This window comes from Pteronotus mesoamericanus, unplaced genomic scaffold, assembly GCF_021234165.1.
Source record: "Pteronotus mesoamericanus isolate MK-2021 breed Mesoamerican mustached bat unplaced genomic scaffold, CSHL_Meso_final contig_347, whole genome shotgun sequence".
In the NCBI taxonomy this organism is placed as follows: Eukaryota; Metazoa; Chordata; class Mammalia; order Chiroptera; family Mormoopidae; genus Pteronotus; species Pteronotus mesoamericanus.
In genome coordinates this window covers 1,360,190-1,377,573 of record NW_026555137.1, presented here as the reverse complement: position 1 = coordinate 1,377,573, position 17,384 = coordinate 1,360,190, and the positions used below count along the sequence as shown (strand labels likewise).

Sequence of the window (17,384 nt, the reverse complement as noted above, 5' to 3'; positions counted from 1 at the left end):
TCACAGCGATTCTCATTTGATGTTCCCTCTCAGTTTCCTATTGTTTCTACGTGATTTAAAATTGACACAGGCGAGCGTCCCTGGTCTCGACAGCACTTCGAATGGCAAGGCAGGGTTGCCACGCGCCCTGTGCGTTTCCCGCCAGCCGCCAGCTGTCCCGGGCCGCGGGGGACAGGCCGCGTGCGACCGCCAGCACCACCGGCGCCTCCCCGGCTGGAGCGGTAAATGGACAGGTCAGGCACCGCAGGTGGGTCGGGTGCCGTAAGATCCCTTCGCGTGTTGAGTGACTTCTGATCTAGTGCCAGCTCTGTGGCAGCTAACTTTGAGGGCTTGGACGCTCGACATGAAGGGACCATGTTTTATTTGATATGTATTTCAGTGACCACAGATATTTCTAATGTTGCTAAGTTTTCAAAAGCATCTATAATTGGGCAAACGAGTCACTCAAGGGTAAGTAAGAAAACGAAGCAGGAGACCAAATCCCAGCAGAAGCCTGGAGCTGCGGCTTTGATTTTCAGTTTGGGTCGAACCCCTGTTTGTTTTGTGCCGAGGGACCGGAGGCGGAGGCACGTGATGGGCGGGCGCGGAGCAGCGGTGCGCTCCAGTAGGGCCTTCGTTACAAAGGTGGAGCGAAGTCAGGCTCGAGGAGCCAGCGTCCGCCCAGGGCCGCGCCCACGGAGGGGGCCGGTGGAGCCCGAGTCCTCGGCCCGCCCGCCTCGCCCTCGCAGTGTGCTGGTCTCAGGCCGCCTTTGGGTGCCGGGCGCGTCGGCGTGCGGCCGTGTGTGGGAGACGGCGCGTGCACGGACACTCGCACCTGCGGAGAGGCTTAGCTGTTTGCTGGCGTGTTCTACAGCTTTTTCTTCAAAGCTGGTGGGTTGGGTCAGCACCGGCCTCACGGGTCAGCGGACTGCATGTGCAGGAGCCCAGCCCCAGACCTGCTGAACCAGAACCCAGGGCCCCAGGCGAGCGGCCGGAGCCTGGGAGTTTGCGAAGCGCAGACCTCGGGCCCAGCGGTGCCTGCCTGGACCCGTCAGAGAGAGGGAAGGCAGGCACAAGCGAGGCTTCCTGCTAGGAGAGTGTCCCGCGCCTCGCGAGGCGCGTGCCTGGTGAAGGACAGTCTGGGCGTGTGGTCACGCTGTCCTGCCTGTCGCCTGAGACACAATGAACTAGCTGCAAGACCTGCGGTCGGTGCAGAAGGTGACTTTGGTTTCTGAGAGCCTTCTCTGAGGCCCCCCGCACGGGCGCGGCCTGGGAGGGAGCCCACTGGTACCGGCCGGCAGAGACCACGTGGCAGCGGGCGTTAATGCCGTGGAGGAGACCAGTCCCCGTGCGGCACCATCTGAACCGGCTCCCCCGCGTGTGAGCAGAGACGGCGGCTCCCTGGGCCTGCGGGTTCCAGCAGGTGCCTCCCCCTGCAAAAGCCAGGTCTCACCTTTCGCTTCTAGGCGGCCCTGTTGGCTCCGAGCGTTCGGATCTTGACCTTGCTTACCAGTCACACAGGTGCTATAAATAGTGTTGTTTTCCTGTAGTTTTTATAGATCATGTGTGCGCCAGCCAATTAAATGGATCTGGAGGGAGGCAGACACCCCGCTTTAAGGTATAACGTCGCTGTTACGGAAACATTGTTCATTTCTTACGTGTGTGGTCCTTAGGGCCCACGAGTCGCCTCTGTCTCCCTTCCTGTCCACACTGGGTGTATTTACAGGATCCTTTCCTTGAAGAAACACTGAGGAAGACGTGACCCGGCCGGTCAGCCAGCATGATGTGTGGGGGGCCCGTGCACACGTCCTCCCTGAAGGAACAGGCCGTGTGGGCTTCACAGAGTGAGGGACAAACAAGCCAGTGAGCCAACGCTTTCTTTTTTTTAAAAGAAAAAAAAAGCATAGGTTCCAGATTGCAACGGTACAGAAGCCGGCAGAGCCCGCCTGGCGCTCAGACGTGGTTTCCGGGAGAAACTGGGGCCGGGGGACCAGCAGCCGCTGCCTTGGGGTTTTCTCTGCCTGGTGGTCAGCGTGGTGACGCGGGCTCCCTGCCCCTGCCGGGTCCTTGTGGCCACGCCGCGCTCTGCACAGTGGCAGCCGGGGTCTGCCCTCTGCGTGCATCTCCCAGGCTCCACCTCCCCCGTTTTCACTCTGGATTTTCCCCTGAGGAAGCCAGGGAACGTTGGGTCAGAGACAATAACACACAGGCGAAAATTTTCCCCAAATGAAATTACATGTCATTCTTCGGATGGGTGTTTCTCAAGAGTTTGAAGTAAGTTATTATTTGCCTAAATATCTTGAGAAAAGCCTCGTCAATCCTATCGTGTAATCATTAGTGGATTTCCAGAACTCGGAAGAGAGAGCAGCCTCGTTTCTCTGGGCTCCGTCTTCGTCTTGGTTCTGGTCCCCGCAGCAGAACCGTGGTCCTGCCTCCATTTTGGCGCGTGGCGGGCCACCCAGGGTTCAGTTGGTGCGAGGCCTCAGTTCACCCACCCCCCACCCAAGCCACCTTCACAGCCTTTCTTCCCGGAGAGCAAAGGGCTTCTGCCTGCTCTTCACGTCCAGATGCTGCCAAGCTTCTATCACCTGGCGGCTCTGTCCGCGTTTCCGAAGGACTTCGCTGCTCACGCGTCAAGCTCCTGCGCGTTTCCAAGAGAGAAACCAAATTTCCGTGAATGCAACTTCCTGGCAGGAAGGAAATTGAGGCGACACTCTATTTAAAAACTAAACTTCCAGAGAGAAAAGAAGATTGTTCTGCGGCCCAGGGGCGGTGCCGTGGCTGGATCCAGATCACCTGGATTCCCGCCTCCCTCTGTCACCTGCGCCGCCCTGCCGACCTCTCGGCCCACCTGGCAGAGGTGCCGCCCGTGAGATGAGGGAGTGGAGCTAAAGGTGACAGCAGGCGCCTTCAGTGCTGATCAGTCACAGTCAGCCCGGGGCCAGGGTGGGGTTCGCAGTGTAGCCCGTGGTGGGGGCGCCTCACCCGCCGGGCAGTGGCCCCATGCACGCTGCCCGGGCCGAGGGATCGAGTAGGAGCGGCGAGCGGCAGAAACACAGTAGGGCGCAGCGATGACGACTCCCCCATATGCACTTTGGGGGATTTCGCTTCACAAAGCAGCACGGTGTGGTCCACCTGAAAACAGCACCCTGCGCTCGGGAACCGGCCCTTCGACCCCACTTTCGACCAGGCGCCTCCGGGGGTGGTGTCTGAGGCACAGGCTGTCCGCCGTCCACTCAGCACTGCGACCAGCAGGGAGACTTGAACGGGGCGAATGGAGCGTGTCCCCTGCTATCGCGGGGACCGGGCCGAGGACAGCTCCCGGGAGCCTCTGCGCCCCGCCGTTCCGGTCCCCGTGCCGTGCACAGGGACCGTGCCGTTGCCTCTGCCCTCGTTTCGGTGGTTTCTGATGAGCGACGTTCGGGCTGCGAGGGTCCTCACCACCTTCCTTTGGCCCGTGGCCTGAGCGCAGCAGCCAGCCAGAAGGACCCAAGGACATGTGCGTCTCTTGGAGCTTTTTTTTTCTGGCTGTGCAACGCAGCCCACAAAGGAAGACGTGGGATGAAGACCCACGGGAGTCACAGAGCGTGCGCAGCGGCCCTCGCCTCTGCCAGCCTCCCCGCCCTGGCTTCAGCCCGGGCCGTCTTGCCAGGTGGAGGGCGGCCCGACTCCCTCAGTTTGCGCCTTGGCCACCGATGTCCAGGAGGGTCGCCCCGGCCACAGGAGGGAGCCGGGCCACGGTGCTCCAGGGACGTGTGTCAGGGAACTGGGGGTGACGGAACTGACCGCCGCTGCCTCCTCCCACAACGACAACGGGGGCGCGCGCTTCGTGGGCGATCCGGCCCAGCCGAGAAAATCTGTCTCGTTAAAGCGCTTCATCTCCGTCACGCGGTGTTACCTCAGGGTCAGACCTGCGGCCGCGGCGCTGTGGTCGGACTGTGGTCGGCCGGGGGTGCTCCGCGCGGGAGGACAGGAAGCGGGGTGTGGTCGGCCGGGACAAGACACCCAGCAGGAAGGGGCTGGAAGACACGCCCCATGAGTCCCCCTGGAAGTAGTTTCGCTTCTTGTTGGTCCGCTTTGCCAGGCCCGAGGTGTTCTCCTTTGTCCTCCATTTAGCGCCTCTTCTACTTTGTTTCTCTTACTTGTTTAGATTGAGGTTTAACTCCCCTTGGTACGTATCTTATTTGGGGGAACGGATGCTACTGTTGGCTTAATTTGTTTCTCTAGCATTCTTTTCCCTTTACCTCCACTTCCTCATTTGTTTCAATGTCTTTTATCATACGTACATATAAGCTGCTTCAAATCTTTTTTAAGGGTGTGGATATACATAAGTATATATATAAAGATAGATGTAGATATTCATGTTCTCATTATTAGTTCCCCAAACTAATTGTAGACCTTGTTTGTTCAATTCATTTGTAAGTCCCTTGAGAGTAAGAACTAGTTGGGGTTTGTTTTTTATTTTGTTATTTTTTTCCCCTAATGTATAATCAACAGACAAAAGAACTAGTTCTCATATGTATTCAAGTCTCTGTAGCGCCCACCACCAGTATCTGCTGTTTGATTTGTTGTCGGTTGGCACCTGTCCACATGGGACAAGAGAAGGGACTCCCAGTCTCGACTCCCCACTTCCCCGGAGGCCAAGGATGCAGCTGTGTGGCCGCCCCTCTCCGCCCTCACCCGCTGGGCTTCTGCCTCCGGCAGCACGCGGACCGGCCGTGCCAGTGTGCGCTGGCTCCGGGGGGCCGCTCGGGCAGAGAGCGCCGGAGGGAAGCACGGGGCACCCGGAGGAGTCTGTGTGTGGAGGCCTGGCGTGAGCGAGGCAGAGCGTTTTAGCACCCGCGCGTCCGCTGCCTCCGAACCCGGGGGACGCGCGGCTCGTGGACTCCCTGAGGCCCGTGGGCGGCTGGCGTGGCCCGGGGGAGTTGAAGGGGCCCGCTCCGCTCAGACCGGGTTCAGGGGGGAGACAGGTGGGTGGGTGTCATGGAGTTAAAGCCCCCTGCCTCCTGCTGCCGTCATGCGAAGGGAGTTTGGGGACGCAGAGAGAGGCCGGAACCGCTCCGCTCCAGGCGACGTGTTGACAGCAAAGTCCCCTGGACCCACGTCTGTTATCTTGAGCCAGGAAGGGCGGCTGCCGTAAACCGCCAGGTATTCCGACAACTGGCAGGGAGTTTTCCTGGCTGTTACCTCTCTTGCGCAGTATTGTTCTTCGAGCTTGTTTAATCATTGTTCATGTGAAGCCCTTTCTTTCTTGGACTTTGTAGCAATCTGCGGTCCTGGGGCACTTTGGGAACACAGCAGTGATTGCGGCGGTGGCCCGTCTGCCGGCTCCCCTAGGCTCTCACTGAGGGTGGCGGGGTGGCTTCTGATTTGCTTCGGTTTAGTTTCCCCTCCGTGCTTCTGCACGGACCTCTGTTAATGTCACCGTCGTCACACGTGGGAGTATAAAAGAAACGGGGCTCCTGGCCGCGTGGCTCAGCGGGAGGGGCATCATCCTGCGAACCGGAAGGCCGTGGGTTCGATCCCCGGTCGGGGCACAGGCCTGGGTTGCAGGTTCAGTCCCCGGTTGGCGCACATGTGAGAGGCAGCCCACCAGTGTTTCTCTTTCTCCCTCCCTTCCCACTCTCGGTCACCAGTGAGAGGAAAAACCTTACAAAAGCGAAATGGGGGTTCACCTCCAGGAATTTTTGTTTCACTTTTGCCAGAAAGCAAACGTAATAATAATAACAACAACAACTGGACTGGACTTGTAATGATTCTGAAGAATCTTTCTATCCATCTTAAGTCCTTAGTCCCAAGATTTCCCACAGGGGCTACGCGAGATCGCGTTCCCTGAGTGATTCACAATGCGACAGCCGCTTAGGCGCACCCTTCTCAGGGGCCTCTGCGAGCGCGTGGAGCTCCCCCAGGAAGTGACCCCCGGAAAGCACCTGTTCCCTGTAAACTGGGGACTGCACGCTTCCGCCTCCTGTCCTTGAAGGCGGCGGTTGTCTCAGCCACCGATGTCCCGCCGAGGCTCCCCGCCGAGGCCCGGCACCCAGGCTCCTTGACCAGACGTAAGAGTGGGCGCACACCCGCTGTGCGCCCCCTGTGCTTGCCCGCAGAGCGTTTCCCTCTGCGTCTCTCTCTCCAGGCCTCAGCGCAGGGAACCGTGACTCTGGGCGGCTGGACGGTGGAAAGGAAAAGAGAGGAGCAGCCAAAAAGGCTTTGACAAGTTAGACGTGGGCTTGAGAAAGATCTACACATTTTTCTTCCTCTAATTGCTTGCCCACTGCCCTGTTCTTATGAGAAAGAGCACGTTTCTAATGATTAACCTTCTGGGTTGTGGGAGCCGAGCTTCATAACAATACGAGGCTTGTGTGCCTTTCCACGCTCGTCTACAACGTCAGTCTAAATAGCTTCTCCGATGAGTAACTAGGTTTCTGAGATAAGCCTGCCTTTTATTACAGCTGATAATGCAGGATTGTATGGGTTGGTAATTGCTAAGTTCTAGGGAGTAACATGCCATCGGTCACCCCTTCGCAAATGTCCCCCCTAAATTGTTTATTGACAGCATTGATATGTGAACAATTTACTCCAAGATCCAGGTTGTTTCTCTTCTGTTCCCCCACCCCAACTCTGCTTTATAAAGAAAAAGTATCTTCTAAATGACCAACACTTCTTATCTCGAGATAAGGAACAAGTTGTTCATCAAATTGACCCTGTCCTTTCATTCAGAGCCACATAAAAACTGTGTCACCCAGCGCCCTGCAAAGCCATGTCCCCGCCAGTTCCCAGATAACAGAAGAGGTGACATAATCCATTATGGAAAATAATGAAACAAAAAGTTGGCGTGGAACACCTCCTCGGAGAGCAGCAAAACAAGGCATCAGTGGCGCGGGAGGGGTGTTCAAAGTATAGTCAGTCACGAAGGTGTCACCAAGGGCCCCTGCGGAGGGTCCCACGCACAGGACAGCGCGGCACAGGGCCTCCCTCGGCTGCAGACTGGACGGCCGCTCGCTCCGCCCGGGCCCGAGGCCGGGGCCGCACAGGGAAGGGCGGAAACGTGCAGGCCTGGAGGCAGCTCGATCGCTGTCCCTTCGCTTCGCTAGCGCTTCTCAAATGCTGCTTTTTGCCCAGCTTCGGGGCAGGCGCTGCACCCGCGGCAGCTCGGCCGTCCGGCCCCGCCCCGAGGGATGCAGACAGGTGACCGCGCCCCCACAGGACACGTGCACACGGGGCCGTCACAGAGACCCTCGGGGAGACGCCAGGAAGAGGAGAAGACACGCACCACCAAGCACCAAGTACGCCACCGAACGCCACACGCCGACCGCGGGAAGCAGACGCTCGCTGCGGCCGTGATCCCCGGAGCGGCAGAGGGACCGGGAAGCAAGCCAGTTTGGGAAGCCCGTCCTCCTCCGCCTCCCGCCCCTGGACCTGGGCAGAGGGGGGCAGGACAGTGCCAGTCCCCAGTGAGGGACTGGAGGCTTCAGGAGAACAGAACCTTCTTCCCTCCTGCCTGGACGGCTGGCCGGTCTCTCTCTCTCTCCCTCCAAACACAGAGTCAGCAAGAAGGACCGAAACCTGGACACCCGCTCTCGTTCTGAGCGTGACACGAAACGACACCCTCATTTGCCGGTATATGCGCAGCATCCCAAAAAAACAGGCGGCCAGGAAAAGTCCGCTCTTACCTTGCAACCGGAAGGATCGGCGTCCCGCGAAGGCTGGGCTCCGTCGCGGCCCACAGAGGACGGAGAACCTGCGCGGAGGCTCCACCCGCCCCTCGCGCTCGCCTCCCGTCGGCGCGGCCACGGGCACGCGCTCCGCTCCTCCTCCACCTGCGCAGAGGAAACCAGACATGCGCTCGCTGTGTAAATGGGCTCAGACACTGGCGTGCCCCCAGGAGCCCCCAAAGGCACCGTGGGGACCCTCTGTTCTCCCACCCACCTTGAAATTATCTGCAACATGAACATGCACGGGAACTGTTTCCAGGGAGACTGTCGCAAAGGGCAGGATCGTCGGGCTCCCCGCAAAGAGAGCTAAGGAAGCCACTGAAGCGTCACGTCACGGGAGAGAATACGTCACGGAGCCGTATTGCCCGCGCAGGCCGATACACTTCAGGTACGATGCCAACAGGGTGTCCGCTGTCCTGAGAACGCAGTGGAACCCGCAGAGCAGAGCGCCCTGATTGGAAAGCGCCCCCAGCCTCCGAGGCAGGCGGTCCCTGGAACCGCCTGGTCTGGGGCTGAGACCTGGTGCGGCAAGGATGCGGGGCCGTGGCTTCTGGTGCCGACTCTTGGCTGAGGACGTTTCAGTGGGTCTCTGCCACGGCTGCCCCCTGTCCGACGGGCGGCACCGCACAGCACCCTGGAGACTCCCCGCGGAAACAGCGAGCGGCGCCTGGGGAGACTGCCCCACGAGGGGCGTTCGCACGGGAGGGGCAGCGCCGAGCCCCTCACCGTACGGCCCAGGCCGGGCGCCGGTACGTCTGCTTCCTCAGCGAACGAAGCTGTTAGGGTCGCAGCCGCCTGGCTGGCGGGGATGTCGAGGCCTCCTGAGCACAGAGCCCGGCTGGAGCTGCGGCTCTGCAACGGCCTTTGTCCGTCGGATAGATGTGTCCCCCCGTTTGGCATAGAGTTTCACACTTTACAAAGGGAATTTCCTTCCTAAAACCTCACGTTCCCCTCAGGACGAGAACCATCCTGTATTTTCAGGTGAGACAATGAGGCTTAGAGAAGTCGGGGACCTAGCCAAGCTCTCACAGGCGGAGGTGGGATGGCTGTGCCTCAACTCCCAGTCGGGGACCCTGGTCCCCGAGTCCTGGGCTCACGGAAGCAGCCACAAGGCCATGTCCCTGCTAAGGTGGGAGCGGAAACTCCCTAAGAAGCATCCGACTATCCAGAGTGCCGTGGCGCGGCCACATAACAAGGGATCTGTTAAGAGTTAAATTTATTTGGTTCATAAAACTTCAGCGCCTCCTGGCGTAAGCTGGAGGCGGCCCGCGTGTGAGCGGAGGAGAGTTTGGGCAGGCCGCGGACCCTCTCCACGGCCCCCCACGGATGCCGGGCCTGCGGCCTCCAGAGGCGCGTCCCGCGAATCAAATCTAAAGCCAGGCACAAAAGCGCCGGAACCTTACAGTCACCAGGTGTCGTGTCTGTGAACACGCAGCGCCTGCCGAGACACGGCCGCCACCTCTGCAACACACGGGCCTTTGGCTGGAACAGATTCCAACACACAGAGGCAGCCGCCACCCATCGCCAGGGCGATGGGCGGAGATGGGGCTGGGGACTGCCCCTCAGGTGTGCTTCAGTCACAGATGCATGCGTGCGGTCCCCGGCAGGGCGAGGCAGTGCGGATGGAAGGCCCACCGCGTCTTGCCCGTTGCTCAGATACAGACAGTACACACGAGGGAGCTCACGGGCAAACGGAGTCCTCACGCACCGGCGGGGGACCGCAGGGCCGCACGGCTCTGCGCAGTCTGGCACCGCAGGGACGCTCGGTTCTGCAAACTGACAGCAAACCGTGGGAGGGCGCCTCCATCTGCAAAGTCACCAAGGCTGGCCCGCCAGCTGTGTTTTGTGCCAATCCTCCCGGCCCAGCAGCTCGCGGGCCCTCGTCCGTCTCAGCCCCGGCTCGCGGAGTTAGCCTCCGGAGGCCTGAGCTCGCGCTGCCGGGGGCCGCCCCAAAGGGGGTTGCTGAGGATGGTCCGAGGAGCCCGGAGCCCCTTTCCCCGGCCGCGCCCCAATTATAAATACTTCACGTAAGCATTTCTAGGTGGACGGAAAAGTATTTGCCCAGGTGAAAACTGTGATTTTCAGGAGCGGTGCCGAACACACTGCGCGTCCCTTCTTGGGCGGCCATTGGCGGAGACCTCCCCGCTTACAGGGGGCTCTCCGCTGGACAAAGGGTATGCAGAAACACCACCGTGGTGCGTAACCGTGTTGGTCTTTCCCGTTTTTGCTGCAGGTGGATGACCAGATGAAGCTGCTGCAGAACTGCTGGAGCGAGCTCCTGATTCTCGACCACGTCTACCGGCAGGTGGCTCACGGGAAGGAAGGGTGCATCTTCCTGGTTACCGGGCAACAAGTGAGTGCAGAGGCCGGGAAGTGTCTTTTTATGAAGCGTGCTCAGAACAGCAGGAACGCAACTGGTTCAGGAGCGCTCTTGTGCTTGGGAAGGGTGGGACTGGCTGCAGGCAACGGAGAAAGCCGGCCCGCGCGGTGGTCCCGCCCCGGTGGTCACGGCTGAACTTGACCGAGAGGACGTGATCGCAGACACGGCCGCAGCCGGCCTGCGGGCTCCGAAGGGTCGAAACGGGCGCCGGGTCAAAGTGAACAAGGAGACGCGGGGCTTTTCCCTCGAGCTGCTTCTACCGTAACCGACCAACACTTGTTTCACGTGTGTGTCAGCGGCTAGCAAACCAGTTGTGGAACCCCTAAGGTTTGAGGTGGAAGAGATGGAGTCAAAGGTCCTATCTAATCTAAATATGTGACAAACCGGCAGGAGAGCAAGAAGGACACAGGTTTCATTTTCAAGAGCAGGTTGTCGTTCAAAAGGAAAAAAGAAAAAATTAGTTTTGGGGGTCATTCTAAAAGAAGAAAGGATGGAAAGAAAAAACACTGTTGGTTCCTAGTCCCTTTTGAAGAGGTGTTTTTTCTGTCAACAACTATTTGTGGAACGTCCTGTTCTGGGGCTTCGTCTCGTATTAGCGAGCGAAACGGGAAAGGTGGGTGCCCTCATGGGAAGTAGGGTTTCCGCACGGAGCAGCGGACAGTAAATAACCCCAATAGGTAACCCTCTACTCGGGCAGAGACCAGAGCTGTCTGAATGGAGTAAACAGAGCAGGGCAGGCGGCATGCACCCGAGGCCCGAGAACGCCGCGTCACGCACCGTGGTCGGTGCTGGCCTTGGCGCAGACTTGACAGGGGAGACAGGTGGGCCCTGGGGGAGCAGACACCCACTCAGTTCTGACCGTACGGGACTCGGCCGCGCCCTCACGTTTCTGACCCTCCCTCCGGTAAGCGAGGTGTTATTAAAACAAAGGCGAGGGTCACCGCGGTGCCGTCGGTGGATGGCACTGTCCCTACTCAGGCGTGGCGGCAACGTCCAGCCACGCTTCCGCCGCCCTGTACCCAGCACCCGGGACGGCAGCCGTAAATGATCTGCTGCTGCGGAACCCCGGCGGCGCGGATCTGGAAGCGGAAGGCTTGTCCCCACGCCATGTGCTGTGCCGGTAAATACACCGCGTTTTCCCAATCAAGTAGAAGGCAAGCGCTGTCCCGGAGCTTTTGCAAATGGAATCAGTTCAGGCCTCTTCAGCAATGCCGGCCCCTGCCTCCCGCGTCTCCCCCAGAAAAGCCGCTCGATCAGGGAGTGGAGCCTCAGTGGGTCTCCCCGGCTGTGTGTTCCATGTCTGCCTGGCGCTTCCACCCCGTGACCCGGCCTTTGCAGGGAATGTGCCCACGGCCAGCGTCTAATCGCCGGCTCTGCCTCGCAGCCCCCCTCCCGCCCTCGCCCGGCTCGGAGCTGCATTAGAAGAACAGGACTCAGCCCACAAATTAATGTGATTTCATTTCCTCCTGAGTTTCAGAAACGAAATGGTTTCTGCCATTCTCTCTCAGAGCACTTTCATTCCGGCTCTTTAGAAATATTCCTTATTTCACATTTCATTTTCCCTTAAGTGCTGCCCCTGGGTAGATGTAATTACCATTTAAAAAGTAGAGAAAGTGCATTTCTTGTCTCTCTGTTCAAAACCAAGAACAGTCCAGGAACAGATGCCATTTGTAGTCGCTGGGATCGGCCATTGCCCCTGGGGATCTGTCCATGCCACTGGGGGAGGGGCCCGCTTCGGGGGGTGGGGGCAGGTCGCCTCCTCCCTTTGCCCTTGCAGCCCGGTTCTTCTACCTCTTTCTTCTCCGCCCCCCCCCCCCACCGTTTTCAAAAATTATTTTAAAAGTATAGTTGACATCAAATGCTCTGTTAGTTTCAGATGTACCACAGGGACGTGGCATTTATGTGCCTCATGGCATGGTCGCCTGCATGCATCCGGCACAGGTCTAGCACCCCGCCTGGTTTTTGCGATGCTGGTGGCGAGGCGAGCGTTCGCTGCCCCAGTGAGTCGCAGCTCTGTCGACGCCCCCACGCCCCCGCCCCGTTCCCTCCAGCCCAGGTGAATAGCCCAATAAGGAGTCCTTCAACCAGACGTTCCCGTTTGTGGACGTTCTGAAGCAAGTCTTGTCTTCCATGGAATAAGCCAGATAAAGCATTTTAGACAGATCTCTGGGCTCCCTGCAGTCTCTTAGGATGGGAACGACAGAGGAAGACTCAGCACAGCACGCGGCCTTCCTAACAGAATGAGGACAGTATTTTCACCCAGCTGCTGGGCACCTTTCATATCCCCAGACGCCTGTCTGGCACTGATTGTGTCAGGCACGTGAGCACAGGAGCGGAGCGGACTGGATTGGAACTAACCAAATGTGTCCCGAACCTCCTTTCTTAATTAGAACATGTTAACTTGGACTCAAGACCCAGGGCGTTCAGCCCCCCATCTTACGCCCCACATCTGCCATTTCCTGCTCCTTGTCATGAGGCCAAGGTGCCCAGCAGTGGCAACAGGTGCAGCGTGTTCCGGGGGAATGACTGGCCTTTGCACGGGGCTGGGCACCCCGGCCTCTCCCAGGATGGCCCCGCAGCCCGGCTCAGGGGAGGTGGGAGGAAAGTGCAGGGGAGGGGGTCCTGGGGAACCTGAGGGGCATTCGAAGCTGCCCCTCAGCATCCAGAAGGAAGTGCCTTGTCCCTGAGGGGAGAGGCTGACCAAGGTTCCCTCCCAAGATTAGGTGACAAGGAATTTCCTGGCAAAACTTGAACCCCGCCCACTCCCTTCTTAGGTGCAGCCGGAAGAAACCCAGCACAGCACCCCGGATCACGCATAATAAATGTCCAGGTTTGCTTCTAGACTTCCCTGCACTGCCCTGGTGATCCCTTTAGAACAGCTGAAAACGTTTCTGTGCATGTTTTAAGACTCATGCACAGTGATCATAAATGTGCCATGGCACGGCCACCAAGGGGACCCCAGACAGCACCCCGTGTTCCCCCCAAGCACACGCGGCACCCACACCGTGTCCACGGCAGCTGTGCTGGAGGAGCCGAGGGGGGCAGGTCCCCAGTGCTCCCCGGACCGGAGTCTGCACCACTGAACGCCGCACGCGGCACAGAACGCAGTACGTTTGTTCCAGCCGAGGAGAAGACGAGGCAGAATTTCAAAAGTGGGGGCACTTCCAGGAAAGTGCTGCTCGGAGCCTGAAGAGAGAAGAGAGATAAGCGCGCACGGCCCCCCCTCACCCGCCTGGCGCCCATCTGTGTCTGAAGGGTCGTCTCCTCACATGCGTTCAGAGCCGGAGCACCGGAAATGGCTGCGCCGGGTGGCACCCACGCCCGGAACGGAACCGGGGGTTCGGTGTCTCACATTGAGTTTCCGGCCCAGCCCTCAAGTTAGCTAGTGTGTTTTTATTCCGCCTGTCAACCATGCATCCCTATAAGTAGATACTAAATAACCTGGTCAAGCAAAAACGGAAACAATGATGATCACAAACAGTAAGCGTTGTCCCAATCAATCCTATACGTGTAGTATCTTAGAATTATCACCAGGATCCACTTCGACCCAGCATTTTAAAACAAAATGCACCCAAAACATGTATAAAGTAACAACAGAGTCCTTGGTGTGGAGATTGCTTTCAGTATTTGCATATTGCAGCTAATTACCGGCCACTGCACCACCACCTGAGGGTCTGCGGGCAGCCCCCCCGTCTGCTGTTACTGTGCAGCGAATTAAAGTGATGGGCATCTTCCAACGCTCAGCTCATCCCAGAGTCCGGCTCTGAGGACTAAAAGCAGTTTACCTAGAACCGTTGCTACCCTCATGATGCGTGGGTTTATGCAAAGGGGACAGACAGCGTGAGCTGCCTGTAGTTCTTCAGCGCCTGCCTAGAACCTCGTGGCACGAAGATGAGGTGAGAGAGGGGCAATCAGTTGATTTTACTACGTACATACAAGGCGAGGCCAGCTGCTCCGGAAACGAGCGCCAACCCCGCATTTGACAACAGGAATGTAATTACGTTCACAGTGAAATGCGCGGCAGTCATGGCTGCGGGTGCCGGGCTGGGCCTACGTCACTTGGCCTCCGTGAGAGCTGCGCCGTTTCATAAATTATCCGTGAAGGGAATGTTACCAGTGCCCCCACTTACTAAGCACGATTAAGCCCTCCCGTCAGCGCGGACGGAAACGCATGGCTCTAAAGGTGCTGCACGCCCATCGACCCCGGGCACCCAGTCCCACGAAACCGTCGCGGTGTTCTGTCGGCACGGATGAACTCGAGGGGCCGACACACCTCTTCACACCTGCTAGAACTGCGTGCACATCAGATTTTATAATCAGCCCGTCTCAGTGATAACAAATCAGTTAGTTAGGTTCCTTCCCGTTACAATGTACTCCGTCGGCAAGCACGAAGTTCTAGGGTCTGGACGTACTGCGCGCCTGTCGGGGCGACGCACAGGACTGAATGAGCCCCCTCTCCGCCCTAAAGCTGACAGCAACGTCTCTGCGGCGTTGGTGCCCCTTCCTCAGTCCGGACTTGCCCGGAGGCCCTGACTGAAAGGCGCTGTGTGCGCAGGAGGCTGCAGGTCTGCCTGATGGTCTCGGAGTGCCGGCGCCGTGGTAGCACCTGGCTTAGTTAGCAGCCTTACTCCAGGGCTCTTGGGGGCGGAGGCTCGGGCGCCTTGCCCACGACTCCATTGGGAAGTGGCTGCGCCGGCTCCCAGGCTTCCTCTGCCTCTGCGGCCCTGACTGTCCTCCCCCTCCCCCGTCCCGTTTGCTTCCCTGTGGGGCCTATGTTGCCTTGACCTGGAGGAGTTAGAGCCAGAAGTAGAGCGTTGAAGAGGTTTAGAGCTAGGCATCACTGAATGTAAGAAAAACTTCCTTGGAGCAGGCGTTTCCGTAAGGGAACTGACAAAGTGATCGCTGATGTGTCCTTTTGTGCCGGGCCATTGGTCACCGGGTGCCCCACCGTGTCCCCCTGCCCCCAGCTCGAGGCTCAGGCTGCCCATGCACGGCCCTCCTTCGCACACCTGAGACAGAAGCCAAAGGGGCTCCTAGAACCCCTAGTGCTCAGGCGTCCGGGACAGGCTGCGCGCGCCCCGCACAGGCGGGACCCTGCCGGGCCTGTTGCTGTGGCTTTCCCAGCGGACGCGTTCACTGTGGCTTTTTCATGCGTAGTTGACTCTATATAAACTGATTGACACCTTTGGGGGGTCGTCTTTCCACGGACTCATAATTTTCCTCGCTCTTGAAGAACGTTTCTGTACACCCAGGATTCTCTAGTGAAAGCTGAAAATTCAACTCATCATATTTACACAATAAAAAAAAAATCCATTCTGCCTTGTTTTTAATTGCAAATCCTCCTCCAGGGAGCTGTTCGCCTGCTCGGGAGGCGGCCCCGCGCCTTCTCCTAGAGAGGCGAGCACAGTCAATTATGGTAATGAAATGTCAATAAATATAAAAATTTCATGCCGCCTGCTCCAGCTGACCGGCACGCGAGCCCTCACCTCCCAGACAGGTTTGCTGCTTCTGCAATATTAAATGCACCTGAAAGAGTCCGTGGGCCCCAGAGCACCCTGGTAAAAACGGACAGAACGCCAGGTACCAACTGGGCACCCCCCCCCAGACATGATTGGTCACTGACAGCCACCCCAACGGCGTATTCTTATGAACGGAACCTTCTGTGCCTCCATGAGGAATCCCAGGTTGGTGCGCCGCTGCGCCAGTTCTTACGAAAGAGGAAAAAAGCTATTTGGGTTTTGTCTCCTCAGTCAAGAGAAGTCCTTATGAAGAAGATCGTGTTTGCCTGTAGGGCGGGATGGGCCCATGATCACAGGACAGCCATAGCTGTTGCTTCTTCGGAAGCAGCAAGAGGAAGGCTAGTCTACATGGGATTCTTGCGGCACCCACAAGCGTGCAACCTCGACCGAGGAGGACTTGAAAACACAGCCCCTGCAGAGAAAAATATTCTGCCTCCCTGTTCCTCCCGTCCTAGTTCTCTTTGGATGGACAGCGTATTTTTCTTCGAACTTATTCATGAGAGTTAAAATCTTACTCTTGTGTGATAATGTCATCTCACAATAGATAAGGGGGTATATATATAATTTAGTTAAAAACTATTCCCTACAGAGCTATCAAAATGACTGGATTTATCAGAATAATCGTGGTGCCTTTATAATGACAGGCGGTGCCTTCAGCTCTGTCCCCAGAGAAAACCACCTGCTAGGAATCTGCACGGCCACCCGGCGGTGCCCACACGGCGCGAGGGCCGCACGGGAAGGCTGCCTGCCTGAGCGTGACTGTCATTAGCACCGTGGTTCTGTGTTGCAGGTGGATTACTCCGTGATAGCGTCGCAAGCTGGGGCCACCCTGAACAGCCTCATGAGCCACGCCCAGGAGCTGGTAGCGAAGCTGCGTTCCCTCCAGTTCGACCAGCGGGAGTTCGTGTGTCTGAAATTCCTGGTGCTCTTTAGTTTAGGTAAGGAACCTTGTTCTCGTACCACGTCCAGCCAGGCGTTCCCGCCTGATGCCAAGCCCGGGGCATCATACGTGTTCTTGTTCTGCCATCGAGATCCCGCCCGTCTGTCCAAATCATCAAGTGCCCCAACGCGAATACGTGTGCGTGTCCGCGCGGCATGGTGCCCTGCGGCAGGCAGGCTGGGGTGCGGACGAGGAGTTATGAGACTGGGTCCCGGGCCCTCCTCCTCAGTGGTCGTGATGAGGAGGTGGCAGGAGCCCGACGCCGTGACAGATGGTTTAACGGTTTATCAAATTCTGGCCACCTTGCTGCCGTTGAGGGTCTGTGCATCTTTCTTGCGTTGTAGATTGCTACCTGCTGCTGTGTTTATGCCTGTAAAAAGGCGGAGTAATTAAGAGCCTGTTTCTTCGGTCTCCACCAGGATTAACTAGAGAGTGTTTACAGCCAGCGGCACCACTATGCTCGTGTAAAAGATGCCCGTTGTCGAGGGGGAAGGGTGTACCTTCAGGAAGGCTTTGGAGGAGAGATAACTAAGCAAGACAGACCAGCCAAATCAAGGTTCTCAGTGAGTCAGAGGAGAAAAATCACCACTCCTTGCAATAAAAAAAGGATTAAGGAGATGGATTTTTATTGACTTCAAAGGAACAGATTTTTCTGCCTGTCCCATACTTGATTTCTGCATTTTGTTGGCTTAATAAAGCCAACTTAAATAAACTTTTTGCCAAGTCCATTTATTACTTATTGGCAGGCGGCTGAGGGAGGCAACTTCCCTTGAATGAAAAAATGGCAGAAATCAGATTGACCAACATATGTTTTTTCTTTAGTCCTCAGTTATAAGAGAGTTGTGAATTCATAG

The 17,384-nt window shown here is 57.8% G+C and overlaps 1 protein-coding gene across 4 annotated transcripts in view; it reads left to right on the top strand.

Annotated features, from left to right (window-relative positions):
* Window positions 1-17,384, top strand: part of NR5A2 (nuclear receptor subfamily 5 group A member 2) — an 82,985-nt gene that overhangs the window by 40,397 nt on the left and 25,204 nt on the right. For all 4 annotated transcript variants that reach the window (XM_054576548.1, XM_054576546.1, XM_054576545.1 and 1 more), the window contains 2 exons: window positions 9,925-10,044; window positions 16,381-16,528. In XM_054576548.1, the coding sequence (XP_054432523.1) occupies window positions 9,925-10,044; window positions 16,381-16,528 (268 nt within the window). The remainder of the gene's footprint in view (window positions 1-9,924; window positions 10,045-16,380; window positions 16,529-17,384) is intronic.